Raw genomic sequence first — 17,328 nt, 5'->3', positions numbered from 1 at the left:
GCCTTCATGGGCTAATGCACAATAAGGCGCAATATTTTGCGTGAAATGGCGGCGACGGTCTCTGAATAAACATGTCGCTTACTTTGTGAAAAGACGCGGAATATGAGGTGTTTCAGGAAGACGCCACAAAGTTGAATTGAAGATTGTGTTGTGCATATGTATCACGTGATAAATTTGTACGATCGTGAGGAATATACTTAATAGTTTCACAGGTACACGGGTATTTGTTTTAAAGTTGTCGATAAATATTCTAGCTTATACAAAGGGGCCCATTGATTAGAATGTTTAAAATTCCGAGAATCTCAAGACAAATATTCAGGAGGATAATGTGAAACCTACTTGGGCCAAAAGCAAGCATAAATGCTGAAGAAATTTATTAATATAACTCCGTATCCTTCGAATTCTTCAGGTTCAGTGACCTTTATCTATACATAAACATTCGTTCATTTATTCTTATCATATACCTATGTACAATTAAAATTAATTCACTAATAACACATCTAGAAAAAATATACAGATAAACTGTTATGAATAAGTAAGTTTTTTTGCTAGAGGTGTGGGACTAAGTCCCTGATACTGTGGCCACTTCTGGCCTATTGTACCAGCCTCATATGATAGGTGAGAGTGATTGTGGAGCAATTGGTGGAATGAAGATTGGCAGGGGAAACTGAAGTACTGGGAGAAAACCTGCCGCAGCGCCACTTTGTCTACCACAAATCCCACTTGCTCATACCCGGGATCGAACCCGGGCCACTACGATGGAAAGCCAGCGACTAACCGCTTGAGCTATGGAGCGGCCTAATAAGTGAGTTACTGAAGGATCTGCTTGTTGCATGGTTGTTTTCTTGTTCGCCTTCTTCCACGGTGATTGAGATGAAGGACATACCTATCTCCGGAAAGTAATTAAACTTCTGCTAGAAGAGACGGAATCATAACCTAGCAGCTACCACTCTACTTAACACCTCCTGATAGACACCTACAGAATTTTGGAATGAGCTAGATACGATACTAATTTTGAATTGAATAAGTCACGTTTTGAACTTATTGTCCCCATAGTTCCATCTTAAGCCTAATTAGTAAACTTAGTTAGTTATTGGAGAGGGTGTGTTTCCCCATGCACTTAGACCTGTATTGGTCCATTGTGCTTCCCTCTATGATTTCTACCAGTCTCTATAGCCTACCGGTACTGGTGCTTACCATCAGTCCCGCCCAGCCAGCGAGACCGGCTCTACTAGCTGAGAGGCATCTATAATGCTTTACCCCATCTACCGGAGGTATTAGAGACTGCTGTTGGGCGGGAAACGTCCGTAATTTGGCTGTGACCTCCTTTGGAGATATGAGGTTCTTTTACGTGCCGTAAAGCTACGACACGGGACCCATGGCTTAAAGTCCCTCCCGGAGGACTTGTTCCCTGAAATTTTCCGCCCTTAAAAATTCGACGACTTCCGCCGCGTATTTGAACTCGCGTACCACGAGTCATGAGGTGGGAACGTTACCTCTAGACTGCGGAGGCCGCTTATTAGTAAACTTACTTACTTACTCATGGAGCTGAGCCCTTCTTGAGGAGCCGCCAATTCTGCAGCTACTCAAGAATTTTCCAGCATTTTATGGAACCCGAAGTTCATTACCGTGTTCAAAAGAGCCCTCCACCGGTCCCTATCCTGAGCCAGATCAATCCAATCCATACCATCCGATCCTAACTATCTAAGATCCATTTTAATATTGTCCACCCATCTACGCCTTGGTCTTCCCAGTGGTCTTTTCCCTTATGGCTTTCCCACAAATATCCTATATGCATTCCTCTTCTCCCCCATTCGTGCTACATGCCCCGCCCACCTCATCCTCCTTGACTTGATCATTCTAATTATACTTGGAGAAGAGTACAAGTTATGAAGCTCCTCATTATGTAGTTTTCTCCAACCTCCTGTCACTTCATCTATCTTCGGTCCAAATATTCTCCTCAACACCCTGTTCTCAAACACCCTCAGTCCAAATAGTAAACTATAGAACATTAATTTTGGGTATGCTACCACTAACACATCACAATCTGCTGTAAAGACTTAGAGAATTTGAACACAATATAAATAATTTTACCAATGATGCCGATGGAAACCATATCACACATACGGGGGAGAGTCAGTAAAGGGATTCCAAATGGATACAAGAGACAAATATGTGATATTCGAACCTGGAAAAACATTGATACATCTGTCTCATCGCTTTACCAACTGCAATGAAACCCGAAATATAAAAGTCTTTTGACAGTTGTCCCAGCAATTTCCGTACTACCATTTCAACCTCTTTGTCATCAGCGAAACATTTGTCACCCAGTTGTGAATCGCTTTATTCGACAAACATTTCCAGCTGTAAACAGGAAATATTTCTTTATGAATATCCTTTGCATTGAGTCAATGCCCACAGAAAAACGTACAACAGAACACTGCCCTTCTGTATTATACCCTCAAGCACGGTCGCCATTTTGACTACTGAAACCAGCATCTGAACTTGCGCATGAGCGTCTACTACTTAGACTGCCATGAAGCTGGACTGTGCTGCTACCTAGTGATACATATGAAAAACATATTACCTCCATTAAAAATATTTTACTTCTATTTGTGGCCCATTTACTGGCTCTTCCAGACATTATTTTGCCTTCTGTAGGTGTGTGTCAGGAGACTTTATTCTTAGGCTTTTGGGCACAGAGAAGTATTGAAGGTTTAGCCTGTGATTTTCGTAGATTTTCTAGAAATGTGTTGATAATATGGGAATTGGAAAAGTCATCGGCTGTACCTATTTCCGAAAACGACGTCATAGCTCTATCGAACAAGAACGTATTCTCTAACTAAGTCAGAGCCGATAAAACGCAAGAAAGGAAGAGGCAAACAGGAGTCTGTTTGGACAGATTTTACAGTTGTTTCGTTTTTGTTCCATTTATGTGGAGGGACGGATTTTGTCGTTAGTTCCGTGGCCTCGTGGCTATCAACTGACATGCCTAAACTTAAATCCCTTCTCCAGCAGTAGATACTTTTAGTGGCATGAATATTTAGAATTCCCTCGGGTCTGCTTGCAAAGAAATGCGACAGCAAATTCTCACAATTTATCTGTAGCCAATGAAAATTCCTCTGCTTGACCAGAAGTTTTTTTTTTCTGTAGCCTTACGTAATTGTCGGAAGAGCACAAGTAGTGGTCCCATGTTCTTAATTAACTAAGCATCACGCAATGAACATTTATTTGGTGAGTGGATTCATAGCTCCACTTATTCTCAGCCTCTGTACTGGATGGAGACGAGTGGTTAGCTTCACGACCCGGCTGCTTTGCCCAGGGGAATGTTCCCTGATACCCGTTGGATAGAAAATTGTGTGCTTCCCAGAGAGAGAATGGAAGCTGTGGAGAGGAAATTTTTTGTCAGTGCAGGGAATCGAACCCCGATTCTTCGTCGGTTCAAGCCATAGTCTCTCGCTATACTGACTGACCTATCAATACTGGACGAAAACATAAAAACCACGAGAAAAAATTGGAACTCCTTAATGCGCGCTAGTAAAAATGTGGCATGGAAACAGAAGCAGAGAATTCTAATTACTTATTATATTCGGGTCTTGTTGCCAACATACGCGGATGAAACGCAATGGGCCTTCAAGGAAAGCTAATTAATCCTTTGGGATTGCGGCATGACAATGTACGTTCCCCTTCACTGGCTTCTAGGACTCTCAGCTTTTGTTCACGGTAATTAATTATGGTCAATTTAACGCATTATGGATGGTCGAAGGAACGTGGGGTTTGGAGAAGGTCGGTTAGATATATCGATGGAATACAGGGTGTCCGGATGGAAGGTATCCAAAATAAAAAAATGTATATCTCGGAAACTAATTTTCTTACACGTATCCGGTTTATGTCATCGGAAAAGAAAACTCTTGGAAGTTTCTTTTCATGACCGGCTTACGCGCATGCGCCGCCAAAATTTTGCCACCATGTTAGGAATCGCCTGGACAGAGAGATGGCTGGGATATGAATTGACAGAGGTAGACCATTACTTGGCCTCCTAGGTCACCAGACTTAACCCCAGTGAATTTTTTTTTGTGAGATTATGTGAGCAACATTGTCTACCAAGTTAAGATCAACGAGCTTCAACACCTGAAAGCCCTCGTAAGGGACGCTGTGGTTACGGTAACACCAAACGTGCTTCAAGTCTGGATATCTGTCGTGCACAAAGGCGAGCCCACGTTGACATTTACGGAGAAAGGTATATACTCAGAAAAAACTTTGATAGTTTCCCTTTGTAATGGTGTAACCCATTAATGTTTACAATAAATTCTTCCTGAGATATAATGATTTTATTTTGGACACCTTTCATCAGGGCAATCTGCGTAGAGTTCCTGTGCGTATTATGCTTAATTCCAACGTAACTGAGCTAGAATAACCAGAAAGGATGAGTAAAGGTAAAGGGGAGTAAAGTAAGCAGCGTTCGTGTATTCTCAGATTGACGACTTATTACTGATCTGCAGACTCGTAAGGGTTTTATATGTCATCATCATCATCATCATCATCATCATCATCAGTAATCTGTCAAGACGACAGGTCCACAGTCTCTTTCAAAACAATTCCTCCACTTAATGCGATCTAGAGCTTTCTCCTTCAAATGACAGTATCCTCTTCTGTCCCCAAGGTCATCCAGCATCTTCTTACGTCTTCTTCCTCGTCTTCTTGTCACTTCTATCCGCCCATCTATCTTTCCTTCGATAGCTTCTTTTAGAAGGCAGTTTCTGCGTAAAACATGACCAATCCAATTAGCCTTCCGTTTTCTTATTTCGTGTAGGATATTCCTCTGCTCACTGACTCTAATTAACACTTCTTCATTTCTCACATAATCGGTCCAACTGATCTTCTCCATTCTTCTCCAACACCACATTTCGAAACTTTCCAGATGTTTCTGATCTACTGCCCTAAGTGTCCATGTTTCAGCCCCATACAGAGCTATGCTCCAAATGTAGCATTTCACTAGTTTCTTCCTCAAATTTAAGTCCAATTTGCTGGTAAAAAGATTCTTCTTCTTGCTAAATGCAGCTTTTGCCATGGCAATCCTGGATTTAATTTCACAAGTACACCTTCCATCATCTGTTAACAAGCTACCCAAATATTTAAAACATTTCACATTCTCCACTTGTTTTTGGTCTATCTTTATTGTGACTGGGGTTGGTTGTCTCGAAATTTTCATTACTTTTGTTTTCTCCACATTCATTTCCATGCCATAGCACCTTCCAATTTCAATTAGTCTATCAATCATGCCCTGTAGCACAGTTTCTTCCTTAGCCATTAACACAAGGTCATCTGCATATTTCACAGTTTGAATAATTTGCCCTCCTACTTTGAAGTCACCGAGCCCATCCAGAGCTTCCTTGGTAAGGCATTCGCTGTACAAGTTGAACAGAATTGGTGATAAACAGCATCCTTGTCGAACTCCTCTTCCAATCTGCACACTTCCTGTCTCCCCCCTGTCCAGTCGTACTCTAACTTTCTGATCCATGTACAATTTGCTAATCAATCTTCTTTCATGCCAATCGATACCTGTTTCTTTCAGGATCTGCATTAATTTGGTCCAGTTTACCCGGTCAAATGCCTTCTGCCAGTCTATGAAGCAAACACACAGTTCTTCATCTATCTCCAAAGTTCGTTCCGCTATAATTCTCATCATCCCAATTGCATCCCTGGTTCCTTTTCCTCTTCTAAATCCAAACTGATCTTCTCCAAGTACATCCTCTATTTTCCTTTCAATTCTTCTTTTAAGTATCTTTGCTATTATCTTTGCTGTATGTGCAATAAGACTTATTGTGCGATGGTCGCTGCATTTTGTAGCTTTTGTCTTTTTCTTTAAGGCAATCATTGTAACTTCTGTAAAGTCCTTGGGCCACTCTCCACTTTCATATATGGTGTTCATTAGTTTTGTCAGTGTTTTCAAACCACCTTCTCCCAGTAACTTGAGCACATCTCCAGGTACATCATCATCTCCTGTAGCCTTTCCCTTCCTCATTTCCTTGATAGCTTTTTCCACCTCACTTTGTAAAATATATGGTCCTTTCTCGTCTGTATCTACTTCTTCTTCCGGTTCAACTTCTAAGGTTTCTGGCCGATTAGGTCGATCATATAGTTCTGAAATATAATTTTCCCAAATTTTCAGCACTTGCCTCTGATCTACTATTCTATTCCCCTGGGAGTCTTCGATGCCAACATTTTGAATCCCATGATTCTCTTTCCATCCTAGTTCTTTTGTCTTCATGTACATCAAATCATAACGGCCTGTTCTTTGAAATTCCATAATCTCATTACATATCTTCTCAAGATATTCCTTTTTGGCCCTGTCCGTGGCTCTTTTCAATTCATTCCTCAGTCTCCTGTATTTCCTCCTGCCTTCTTCATTGTTGACATTCTTCCATTTCCTTCGCTCCTCCATTTTACTCATCATCTCCTGTGTAACCCATGGTTTTCTTGCTATCTTCTCAACTTTACCTACCAAATCACTGATAGTATCTAACATGCATTCTTTTATATCGTTCCACTGCGCTTCAGCATTTCCGCTTTCACCTTCAATTGCACCGAGTTTCTCTTCTAGAGTCTCTTGCACGCTTTGTCTTTGAGCATATAACTTCTCCAAATCCCATCTGGGTCTGCGCTTTCGAAATCCTATAATTTTCTTCAACCTGGTTCGGAACTTGGCAACCAGCAAGTTGTGGTCAGAGTCAATGTCTGCCCCAGGAAGCGTCTTCACATCCTTCACACTGTTTCTGAATCGATGTTTCACAAGGATGTAGTCCAGCTGATGCCTCTTCCAATCCCCAGGTGCCTTCCATGTGTAAATTCTTCTCTTTGGCTTCTTGAACCAAGTGTTGGTAACAATCAATCCATTTCGTTCACAAAAGTCAATAAGCATTTGACCTCTGTGATTCCGTCTTCCTAGTCCATGTGATCCAACAATATTCTGATATGGTTCATCTCCAACAATGCTGTTCCAGTCTCCCAATATGATGCTGTTTGTGTCTCCTCTTCCATCTTCCTGAAGAATTTCTTCAATTGTGTCATACACTTTTTCCACTTCATCGTCTTCATACTCTGATGTTGGCATGTACACTTGTATAATCAGTATATCTACCGGTTCTGCCTTTAACTTCAGAGCAATAATTCTGTCATTACAAGCAATCTTCTTAACAACACTCCTCACTACACTTTTATGCACCACTATTGCCACACCTCTTTCAGCCCGTTCACCCCCGGAATAATACACTTTTATATGTAACATTAAATAATTTAATCCGAAAAGTTAGGTTATTTTCACCCGTGCGGAGGCGAGGTCGAATGTCTTCATCGTAACACTGCGAGTCGTAGAAGGAGACGAAGAGGAAACCCAGTGCCTGGGCGTATAACCGGGCCACCCTGTTCCTGCGGCACATAATTAGGGGGGCCTGGCCTTCCAGGTTGGAGGAATTTCTAGTCTGAGAGAGTAAAATGTGGTCCCGCGGAGCTTGGATATGAGAACGACTGCGCTGACGTGAACCAGCAGCAATTTGGAAAAACAGACCCGTCCTCTGGTCAGAGAGGATATTACATAAGGAATTTAACAGCAAGTGTTCAGTTGGAAAATAGAAGTACTGGTCGTGAGTCTCAAGGGGCTTGTCGCCAAGACGAATTGATTGACGACAATCCGCCAGTCATAGACTAACTCTGACTCTGACAAGATTATTGTACTGAATGCTATTTTAAGATGGATCGCTCGAACAGATGACAAATTTAATAAATATTGGCATTTATGTGAACATTTTTCTGAATCAAATATTTATTGGTGGTGATGACAAATAAAGTTTGTATTCGTCGTTGACAGCCACGAACAACCGATTATAAGCGATAGTAACACCAAAGTTAAGTACATTTCTGCTTCTTGGATTTGAAGTTCTCATTGGACGGAATCTGTAATTTCCTCTGAAATGTAGATTAACATCTGTCGGGTTACACAGCGACGCATTAAAGAAGAGAGTTCTACGAATATTTCTACGTTTTTAATCCGGAAAATTAAAAAAAGAAACAATTTTATGGCCGATTCCTGAAATCCGATAAGCGAAAAAAGTCATTCATAAATTGAAGCTTGAATATAACATAGACTGGCACGTAACTAATTTTTTATTTAAATTTACAGAGGTACTCATGAGTTACAAGCCGTTAGTCGCTAAGGGGCTGAAGGGATGGCTTCAGGGTAGTTGTGGGGCAAAAAAGGCTGTCCCAAGATAATTTAGAAAAGCTTCTACCTTGTATTTGTGGTGACAACTCAGAAGATTACAATAGAAGACCACCGACATTTCGAAGGAACGAATTGCCTCCATCTTCAGGGTTAAAGAATAGGCTAAGCAAGAATGCAATAAAAGCCATGAGGGAAGTATATTTTACTTTCTGCTCGCTTGAATTTCATACTCTTCAATTTTGAAGATCGATACATGACGTTTCTTCGAAACATCCGATAAAATTTCTACCAGAGTATACAGCGTTACAAGCCAGACTATGCTACTCTTAAGTTTAATTTTAGCTTTCGATCCTGTTGTTTATATTTACTGAATTATTGATTTTTGTTTTGTTTAACGACACTTCTTCAGCAACTTTGACTGCATAACTTCAAACGATACGATGAATGTAAATGACGAATTCGTAAAGAAGAAATAGCCTTAACTTTCTGAATTCACTATCCTTGAACTTGTTTGGAGCACCGGGGCAAAACTATGAAAGGCGATAGGTCCCAGGCCGAGAATCGAACCCGGGACATCCTGAATTCAGCAGAACTAACATATATTCGATAGCGATGTTTGATAGCCTGCTTAATGAGTCATCTGCCACAATACAGGTTGTATTCCTATGGAATCCTGGACGCAGCAAAGAAGGAAACGAGTTCCCTTTGGATTTTACAATATAGCAGAAGTCAAAGAACGTAAGCTCAGATATAACACAAAAATTAATATGAAGGATGCCAGGACATTTACTCAGATGTAGAATACTCCACATGGGTGGAAGTCCTGAGTACTCGGGTCCTTGGATGCCTTTGTATTCAAACAGATACGTATATTCACACGTTCCTGTATCGTGTGGTCTCATGATTACTCGTAAATTTCTTAAGCCGGAAATGATTTCTACATAATGGGAAGGAATATCCTCAAACAGTCGATTTCTAACTATTTAGATAGAGCAAGTTCCTAAATAAAACATATTTATTTTTATTATTTTTAAGTTTATACTTAAAATCTGTCTATACAATAAAAGAATATTTTAAACTTTCGTTCAATCAATTTACTTTTTTTAAATAGAACAAATAATTCAAAGTTGAATAATACAGGAACGTTTTTTTTTTAAATTAAAAAGGTTATTCACTGAAACTCTTACATTTTCCCCGTTGTATTTCAACGTGGTTTCAGTGTTAAATGTTCTAAATCGAGGGCTCAATATTAGATCCTCTTGTAGCAAGGGTTTTCGCGAATATATAGCAACGCGAAACTGGCAGCAAACTTCAGCTTCCTTGGTACTGCAGTGCCTCTAGCGACATAAAGTAAAATTACGAAGATGAAATATAGAACGCGAGAAACATCAAATATATTGACGGATTCTGAAAGGAATTGGAACTGCCGTTGTGCTCTAGAACCGTACGTACTCTGCGGTAGAGAGTTTTATGTTTCAGCAAAGGTTTATATATGTCTCGTGGTTAGACAGTTGAAGGAAACAAACGTGTATCACAGCTCTCTTTTTCTCAGAATATCGTAACTACAGTACGTCATAAAGGAAAGTTCAAGTAAGAGGGAAATCAAATTTCTCTTCTTTCTGAAACACGTTTTAAATATTTTGACTTCATATTCTCTGAATTATTATATTTGATTTCAACACGTTGGCAAATATTACTTAGGTTTAATCCCATACTTTAGCATAGAGGACCATGTATTTTTCACGCCTAATATTTTCTAGTATAAATATTACTACATTTCTCACTATAGTTAATTCTAGATTCTATAAAGATTGATATCATAAAAATCAGAACTACAAATTTTATTTAAAGTTTCACATGATGAATAATAATTTTACCGCAGTCCTTCTGCGTATAGATAAAGTCTATCATGAAGAACTAGCAAGAATTTATTGAGATCTCAGATGCTGAAATAATGGCTATTTAATAATTTTCAACGTATTTACAGAGACCTGGTAAGGAAATGTACCTGAATTGTCATAACGTTTATACACAACACACTAAGGCCTAGGGGAAAAGAGACTCTGTGCATTTCATTACGAATTATATATCACTTCACTGAAGCTGCTTCTAGCATATAATTTGCATATAGTTTGCAATTTTCTCATAGACACTATGGAACGTGAGGCCCATTGCTTCATATGCTTACATATATAGCGTTTCTGTCATTTCTTCACACAAATATGCTTATATTATCCATTATTAAGTCATTTAAAACGATCTTTGTGACCTAGTTAATAACAGGGAATAGACAATGTAACCGGTTTAATATTTTTCTAATTCCATATTAAGTATAATTTTTTCATTTTAGTGGTCAAAAGACGTGTTCGTAGGGTCATATCGCATCTTGTTCAAATCGTTCGTAATGTTTCGTGGGTTGTATGGAAATTCAAAAATTTTCATAAAGCGAATACTTTTCTTTCCTCACAGTTACTAGGCTTTTGGACTTTGTCCTTCGTCCGGTATTCTAGAGACTAGAAAACACGACGTTTCGGAAAATGCTTCTGTGTCCGTCCTTAGATGAGGAAGGTACCTACTTAGCTGGGTCCCTTAGAAAGAACTAACCTCCAACACTAGACTGATCCAGCAGGTTATCCCCCCCTCACCTGAGAAAGGAAGAAGATCCAGATTCCAAAACGTTGTGTTTTCTAGTTCCTAGAATACCGGACGAGGGACAAAGTCCAAAAACCCAGTAATTCTGAGTGTAATACACTATCGTCAGAGCCTTTTAGAATTTCCTTTTCTTTCCTGTTCCTCGTCACTGTATTCGCTTTGCAAATAACATATCTGTTTCGGTTGTTGAACTAGCAAATTAAATATGATAAATATTAACAACTGTGCCAACATGCCACACGACACCAATACATGGAGCGGCAAGTTCTGGGCACACAGCGCAAGCACACACAAACAGCCACAAGAGAACTTCTCTAATATTGTCGACACGGTGGCCATGAGCTGGAAGCACTGTCATGGTGCTACTGAATGTTCAGAATCTTTCATAAGAGGATTTCTACATATGTTGTACGGTTGTTTAGAATCTCAGTCATGTGACACACGCTCCCAGGTTCCCAGCGAACGTCATGACCACCGACGTCACTAACATCAACACACTGCCAATAGGAGACCTCCCTGATCCGTCATGGAAAAGGTATAAAATTATCGTATTCAAAAACATCACCAGACTTTACGAAAAAAGACAAATGTATGAATACGATTTCAAGTACCATGTCTTATAAAAATATAAAAACGTATATTATTGTAAAAAAGACGCAAAAACTCTATAAAATTGGTTCTTATGCAAAAAAAAATCTTTAAAAAACTACAGCTCTTACATAAAAAATTAAATCAGTAAGAGGAAAAATGTGTTTTTAAAATTACGCATAAATATATATTAAAATATCGGATGAAAAAATAACGAAAACAATTATAAATAACAACCCTTACAGGAACTACACTATTGTCAAAGGAGTATAGGATCCTCTTAACTAAAGATGTCTAGAAAATATTTTCAAAAAAATCGGTTATAACCTATAGAAGCGACAATTCGGACCAGCCAATGGCAAAGGATAGAAATACAGAGTTCTCCACAAACTACAAAAACTGCAAAATATTCTCCCGTTTGTAGGTAGCTTAAACTTCTATAGTAGCTTCAAGGAAGCAATTGTGAGCACACTGCCCAATCGAACTTCCTAGACAAACTAAAACAGCCATGGCGAAATCAAGCACCACAAACACCAGAATTTATAGGATTAAGGGATAATATTATGTGACTGAAGAGAACCTTGCAAGATAAAGAAATATATTAATACATTTACCGTGGCAGTTGGGATAATTTTAAACACATTCATAAGAAGCATATTAATAATTTTTACGTCTTTTAAATATTCTTTATATAAATATTCATTATTGTTCTTGCATTGGTTCTGAGTCTTCAGTAGTGTTACCTGCATTTTCTTTCCTGGTCTGGGAATTGTGCTGTTTATTACATGAAAGCTTTACATATACTTGTTTTGTAGCTCAAATGTCATCTGCAGTTTTTAGTATTATGGGAATTGAATTCAATATGCAAGACTTTCTCCATATGTATAACAGCTGGTATATCACTAAGATTTGCTGGGTTTTTGGTATTCACCCATCATCCGGTATTCTAAAGAACACAACGTTTCGGAAGCTGGATCTGTTTCCGTTCTCAGGTGAGGAGGTGAGAGACACCTACTCTGTTGGTTTCGTTAGAAACAGCTACCCTAAATCACTGGACCTAGCTCATCCTAAGGAACCTAACAGTGCAGGTGTTTCCTACCATCTCACCTGAAGAAGAAAACAGATCAAGTTTCCAAAAAGTTGTGTTGTTTAGTGCCATTTAGAATACCGGACGATGGACAAAGCCCCAAAACCCAGTAATTCCTTGTGTTATACACCATCGTCAGAACCCTTTAGCATTTACTCGTGGATACGTACTTCACTAATTTCAATTATATTTAAAATTTAATTTCTGACGTTTCTTTGATAATGTTACCAAAAACGCACTAGGTTGCCATCAAAGTTTACCCTTCTTGTTTTTTTTAATGAAACCCCACCAATTATTTGCTTAATGGCGGGAAGCATCAGTTTTAATTAGCTAATTTGAAAGGATTTTACACCACAAAGCGAAAAGTTCCTCAAATTCAGCAGATTGCATTATAATTCTCTTCCATTTCTAATAATCTTAGGTGGATAATTACTTTTACTGACAAAATGCTTTTACCCGGAGTATTAAACTCTTGTTTAAAATGATCATTATTTCTCTTTGTTTCTAGCCTTAAATATTTAAAATGCTTCTATGAAAATGCGTCCATTTCAAAAGGTTGATATCAAACGTTAGGTACTGTGCCACTTATGAATGTAACATTTAATAAAACACATATTCATATACATAAAAAAAAACTTTTATATCAGCATCATTCATATAATTTGTAATATTAAAATTAATGAGAACGTTTTCTCCCTTCAGTTACTTGTATTAAAAATCACTATGACTTACTGGTTAATATTGAATTCAAATATATTTAAGAGGTCTGTAACCATAACACAAAGGTTTCATGCTTTATAAATTGTACTTTTAATACAGAAAATTTAGAATTATAAATGAAACATAAAGTAAATTTTAGTACAATGACGCAAGCATTAAAATGTAAGTTGGTAAGCGTGAGGTATTATTTCTTCTTACTTACCATGAAAGGAAGGTTACTTGCATTATTTTCAACAAAATATGCTCCCATGGTAAATCGTACTTAAAGATCATAAAAAGATTGATTTTTTTTAACGTACTAAACCCTATGTAGAGATACACATCTGTTTAACTTGAACCCACAATCATATTTTCAGGAAAAATTTGTACAGTATTCGTTATCCATAAGTAACTAAGACACGTAGAAGAAATAATTTTGTATCAGAATTATCTTGAATTATTATAATGTACATTTAATTTTATATATGTAATAAGAAAACATTTCAAATTAGATGAGAAAGTAAGGCTGGCACGTTTAATAGTGTATGACCCATAGATATGCAGTCAAATCGAAGAGCATAAACTTAATTTGAATAGAAATTCTTGACGTCATTTTAAACACGAACTTGGGCCTGTAATCTGAGAAGAAGGTATTTTTGTTAGTCAGTCTCATAAATTATACATGCGCTCCTACTGTAGTGAGTGAGTTATTTCCTTCCAATCTAATTTGCAAGCGTCTTCAGAGGGCACCACATTTCAGAGTCTGTGACTGGTTGAGATATATAGGCTGCAATATAATTTCACTGAGAATTGTTAGAAATAACCTATTTTTAAAATATTTGTGCCTGAATACATTCATTGGCTTATATATTTCGTTAAACTACCGTTGTATCCAGTTTTAAATTCTATACATATCTAAAATTGTCCTTTATTTCTTCAAATCTCTTCACAATTCTTACATTTCAACGTAGAAAACCAAAATATAGCTTGGTTCAATTTGATCCATTTTATGGAACTGCTAAAGAAACTATACATTCTGGCCCTGTTAAACTGGGATCATAGGCTTTTTCATTACGACAGATGTTGTACTGTAAGATATTAATAGTCTGTGTAGTGACGGAAAGTGATGTAAAGAGTTGATTCCTCGTGCAAAATTTTGGTGATTACATCCCTCGTTGATAAATATTCTGAACACATTGCATAAACCTAGTCTGTCAAAATTCCATTTTTTGTACACTGAATTTACTAATCTCTTCATAACATTTGACTTATTTTATTTATTTATTTATTTATTTATAAAATTCTCCTTCAACTCTTCATTTAAGCACTTTATAATTTATGCAAGTCTCTAAGTCTGTGGCGAAGCTGTGTTATCGTAGTATGGCGTAATTAAACTGCGGCATATACACTATATCAGATATTATTGGAGGATATTCTGAATTCTTTTTCTTTCGAAGACTTTTATTTTCATACATTATTGAATACACTTCGGGGTACAAGGTTCTGTAAAGTTTTATGCATTTATGTGAAGAAATATTTTCAGGGCTTCAGATGATTTTGGAATACTAAGAAGTAAACGGAAATCACCAGGAAAATAGACAGATCACCACAGATAACTGAGGGAAATAAAGGGTCTCTGTGTATTTTTGTTGAATCTCTTAACCGATGATATTTACTTTAGAGTCCTTTCAAAGCAGGTTGTCGAAGTTGTTTTTTTTTATATTTAGTGTTTTAATCAAATGCAAAATATTTCTAATTATTAGATCATAGGTATAACTTTGTAGTTGTTCTTGTTTTGTATTGTTCCAGTTGTTCAGGTTCTTAAAATCAGGTACATTTTTCATTTATTGCATACTGCGCCAGAAAGAAAATATGATCTAGGGTTTATAATTCTGTTACTAAAAGCCAATCAATTAGTATAATCATAGATTTGTGTTATTTAAATACTGTATAACACAATAGCACATTTACCTGTATAATTTCTTGTGGGCGGTATAGCTAGCATGAAGCAGGCTAAGTTAAGGAAACCAAACCATGCAACAGGCAAGAGTCTTGTGTTATTCCATGCATGTACTATAAGCACGTAACAAAATGGATAAGATTTATTACCAAGGTTTTATATTGCTCTTCATAGGACCAGGCTTTCACACTTATACCAATTATATTTTGCTTTATTACAACGAAGCTTTAATGTTTAATTGTCACTGTTGTCACAAGACTTTCATGTTAGAAGATTTAAATTTCTGACGACCGCAGATCTTACATATTATTCGTTATAGTTAGAAATTCTTCTGTGTGTTTATGGAATTATTAGAAACTGTTATATTAAGTGGGGTTTTGACATTTGGTGCTAACGCCAGGCCGCGGTCTCTTAAACACGTTTATTTCCGGCCAATTTTATACCTTTCCCACGTGTAAAATACAAAGAAGAAACCAGGGAGATAAACCAACATTTGTTTCTAAGTTTCTCATAAACGAATACAGTGCTGGTAACGATAGAAAGAAACATTTACCTCGTTTTGTTTTTGTTTATTACGCTGTATATCAAATATGAATTGCAGATATTCTGAGCACAGATGTTAAGTCTTCTACCATGTTCAACTCTGGGCAGAAACTTCGCACTCAAAATTTAAATGAATAGTTGAATTTTATTTGTTATAAAATTCTGATTATAATATAAATCCAGACACATTTTTAATAAAGACGTTACCGTCCAACTTTATAAATATTTGCTTACATAAGAAATGTTATTTGCAAACAGATAGTAATTGTTTACTTACAACACTCACTATGTGTCTGTAGACGTTCTCCTGTTATTAAATCTCATGTTTAATCGAGACATTGAATATACCTCAACACTTTTTAAAGTGAGGTAAATGCTTTTATTTTTTGTTACCAACACTGTCAACGAACAAACAGGCGGATATGTTTGGGTGGATGCTTTTCTTTGTAATTTATTGGAATCTTTTGTCTTGCCATTCAGAAAATTTTTGATCGTCACCTTAAACCCGTCATAGGTCCAACTTCCTAACTTCAAAACGCACGTCTGTACGTCGTATGGGAAAAATTCGACATCGATTGCGCACGAGGATTTATACACGGCTGGCGGTTGCCACACCACGAGGCCATTGTAGTACACGGTAGCCTTCGTTTTAATCGTCACTTCATAGCTGCCGTCGGCGCTGTAAGCAACAATACCATCAGCCACCATCACATCAGCATCATTCGTCTAACAGGAGGAGGGACCGAAGATTGCCGAAGATGCACGAAGTGCTGGCGCCTGGAGAAACAAGTGTGGGTCACGGGGAAGAAGCAAACACAATATTAGTTTAGTCAAAGAAAAGTTTGGTGAAACGGAGCAGCCAAGCCGGTAGAGTGACGGACAGACAAACTTGCTAAGCGTGAAGCCAATGCTGCACGAGACGATAATGCACTGTAGCAATAATAAGGCTTACAAACATATTCATAGTCGCAGGGCGCGGACCTGAGATGTTATCGGAAAATTTTAGGGAAACAATTTCAATATATTTTACACTTAATTTATTTATGGAATAATTATAGCCTAAACATTCATAAACCTATTTAATTAGTAATAGACTCAAATTTCATAACCTGGACTGAGTCCACTTGTTACGTCGGACACTAATTGGTATATTGTACCAGAACCGGATGATAGATCATGAACTTGGAGCAGTCGGTGGAATGAGAATTGATAGGGGATACCGAAGCACTTGGAAAGAAAACTGTCACAGTACAACTTTGTCTACCACAAATTCCACACGACCTGAACCGGGCTCGAACCTGTGCAGCCGCAATGGGAAACCAGCGACTAACCGCCTGAGCTGTGACACGGCCTTTTTTTTATATATATATTAGGCTACATATTTTTGTTATTCAAGAATTCCAGCATTAGGTCGAAATCAGTCACAGTAACGATCTTTCCGAACAATATGGAAGATTCATGTTTACTTGACAAAAGACAATCTGTTTTATTCACAGTAACATAAAGGAGATATCTCTTTGATGAAATTTTCGTAAAGTTGGCAAGATTATGCAGTGGGGTTATGTTCGACAGGGAGGG

The 17,328-nt window shown here is 37.7% G+C and overlaps 1 protein-coding gene across 4 annotated transcripts in view; it reads right to left on the bottom strand.

Moving 5' to 3' along the window:
* Nucleotides 1-17,328, bottom strand: part of LOC111868236 (acetylcholine receptor subunit alpha-like) — a 143,626-nt gene that overhangs the window by 43,385 nt on the left and 82,913 nt on the right. Inside the window, exon 3 of one of the 4 annotated variants that reach the window (XM_023858693.2) lies at nucleotides 16,249-16,429. The exons of the other annotated variants lie outside the window; for them this stretch is intronic. Coding sequence (XP_023714461.1) covers nucleotides 16,249-16,429 — 181 coding nt within the window. The remainder of the gene's footprint in view (nucleotides 1-16,248; nucleotides 16,430-17,328) is intronic. 4 annotated transcript variants of the gene reach the window in all.

The sequence above is a fragment of the Cryptotermes secundus genome, unplaced genomic scaffold, assembly GCF_002891405.2.
Source record: "Cryptotermes secundus unplaced genomic scaffold, Csec_1.0 scaffold364, whole genome shotgun sequence".
Lineage (NCBI taxonomy): Eukaryota > Metazoa > Arthropoda > Insecta > Blattodea > Kalotermitidae > Cryptotermes > Cryptotermes secundus.
This window is presented reverse-complemented; position numbering and strand designations above follow the sequence as displayed.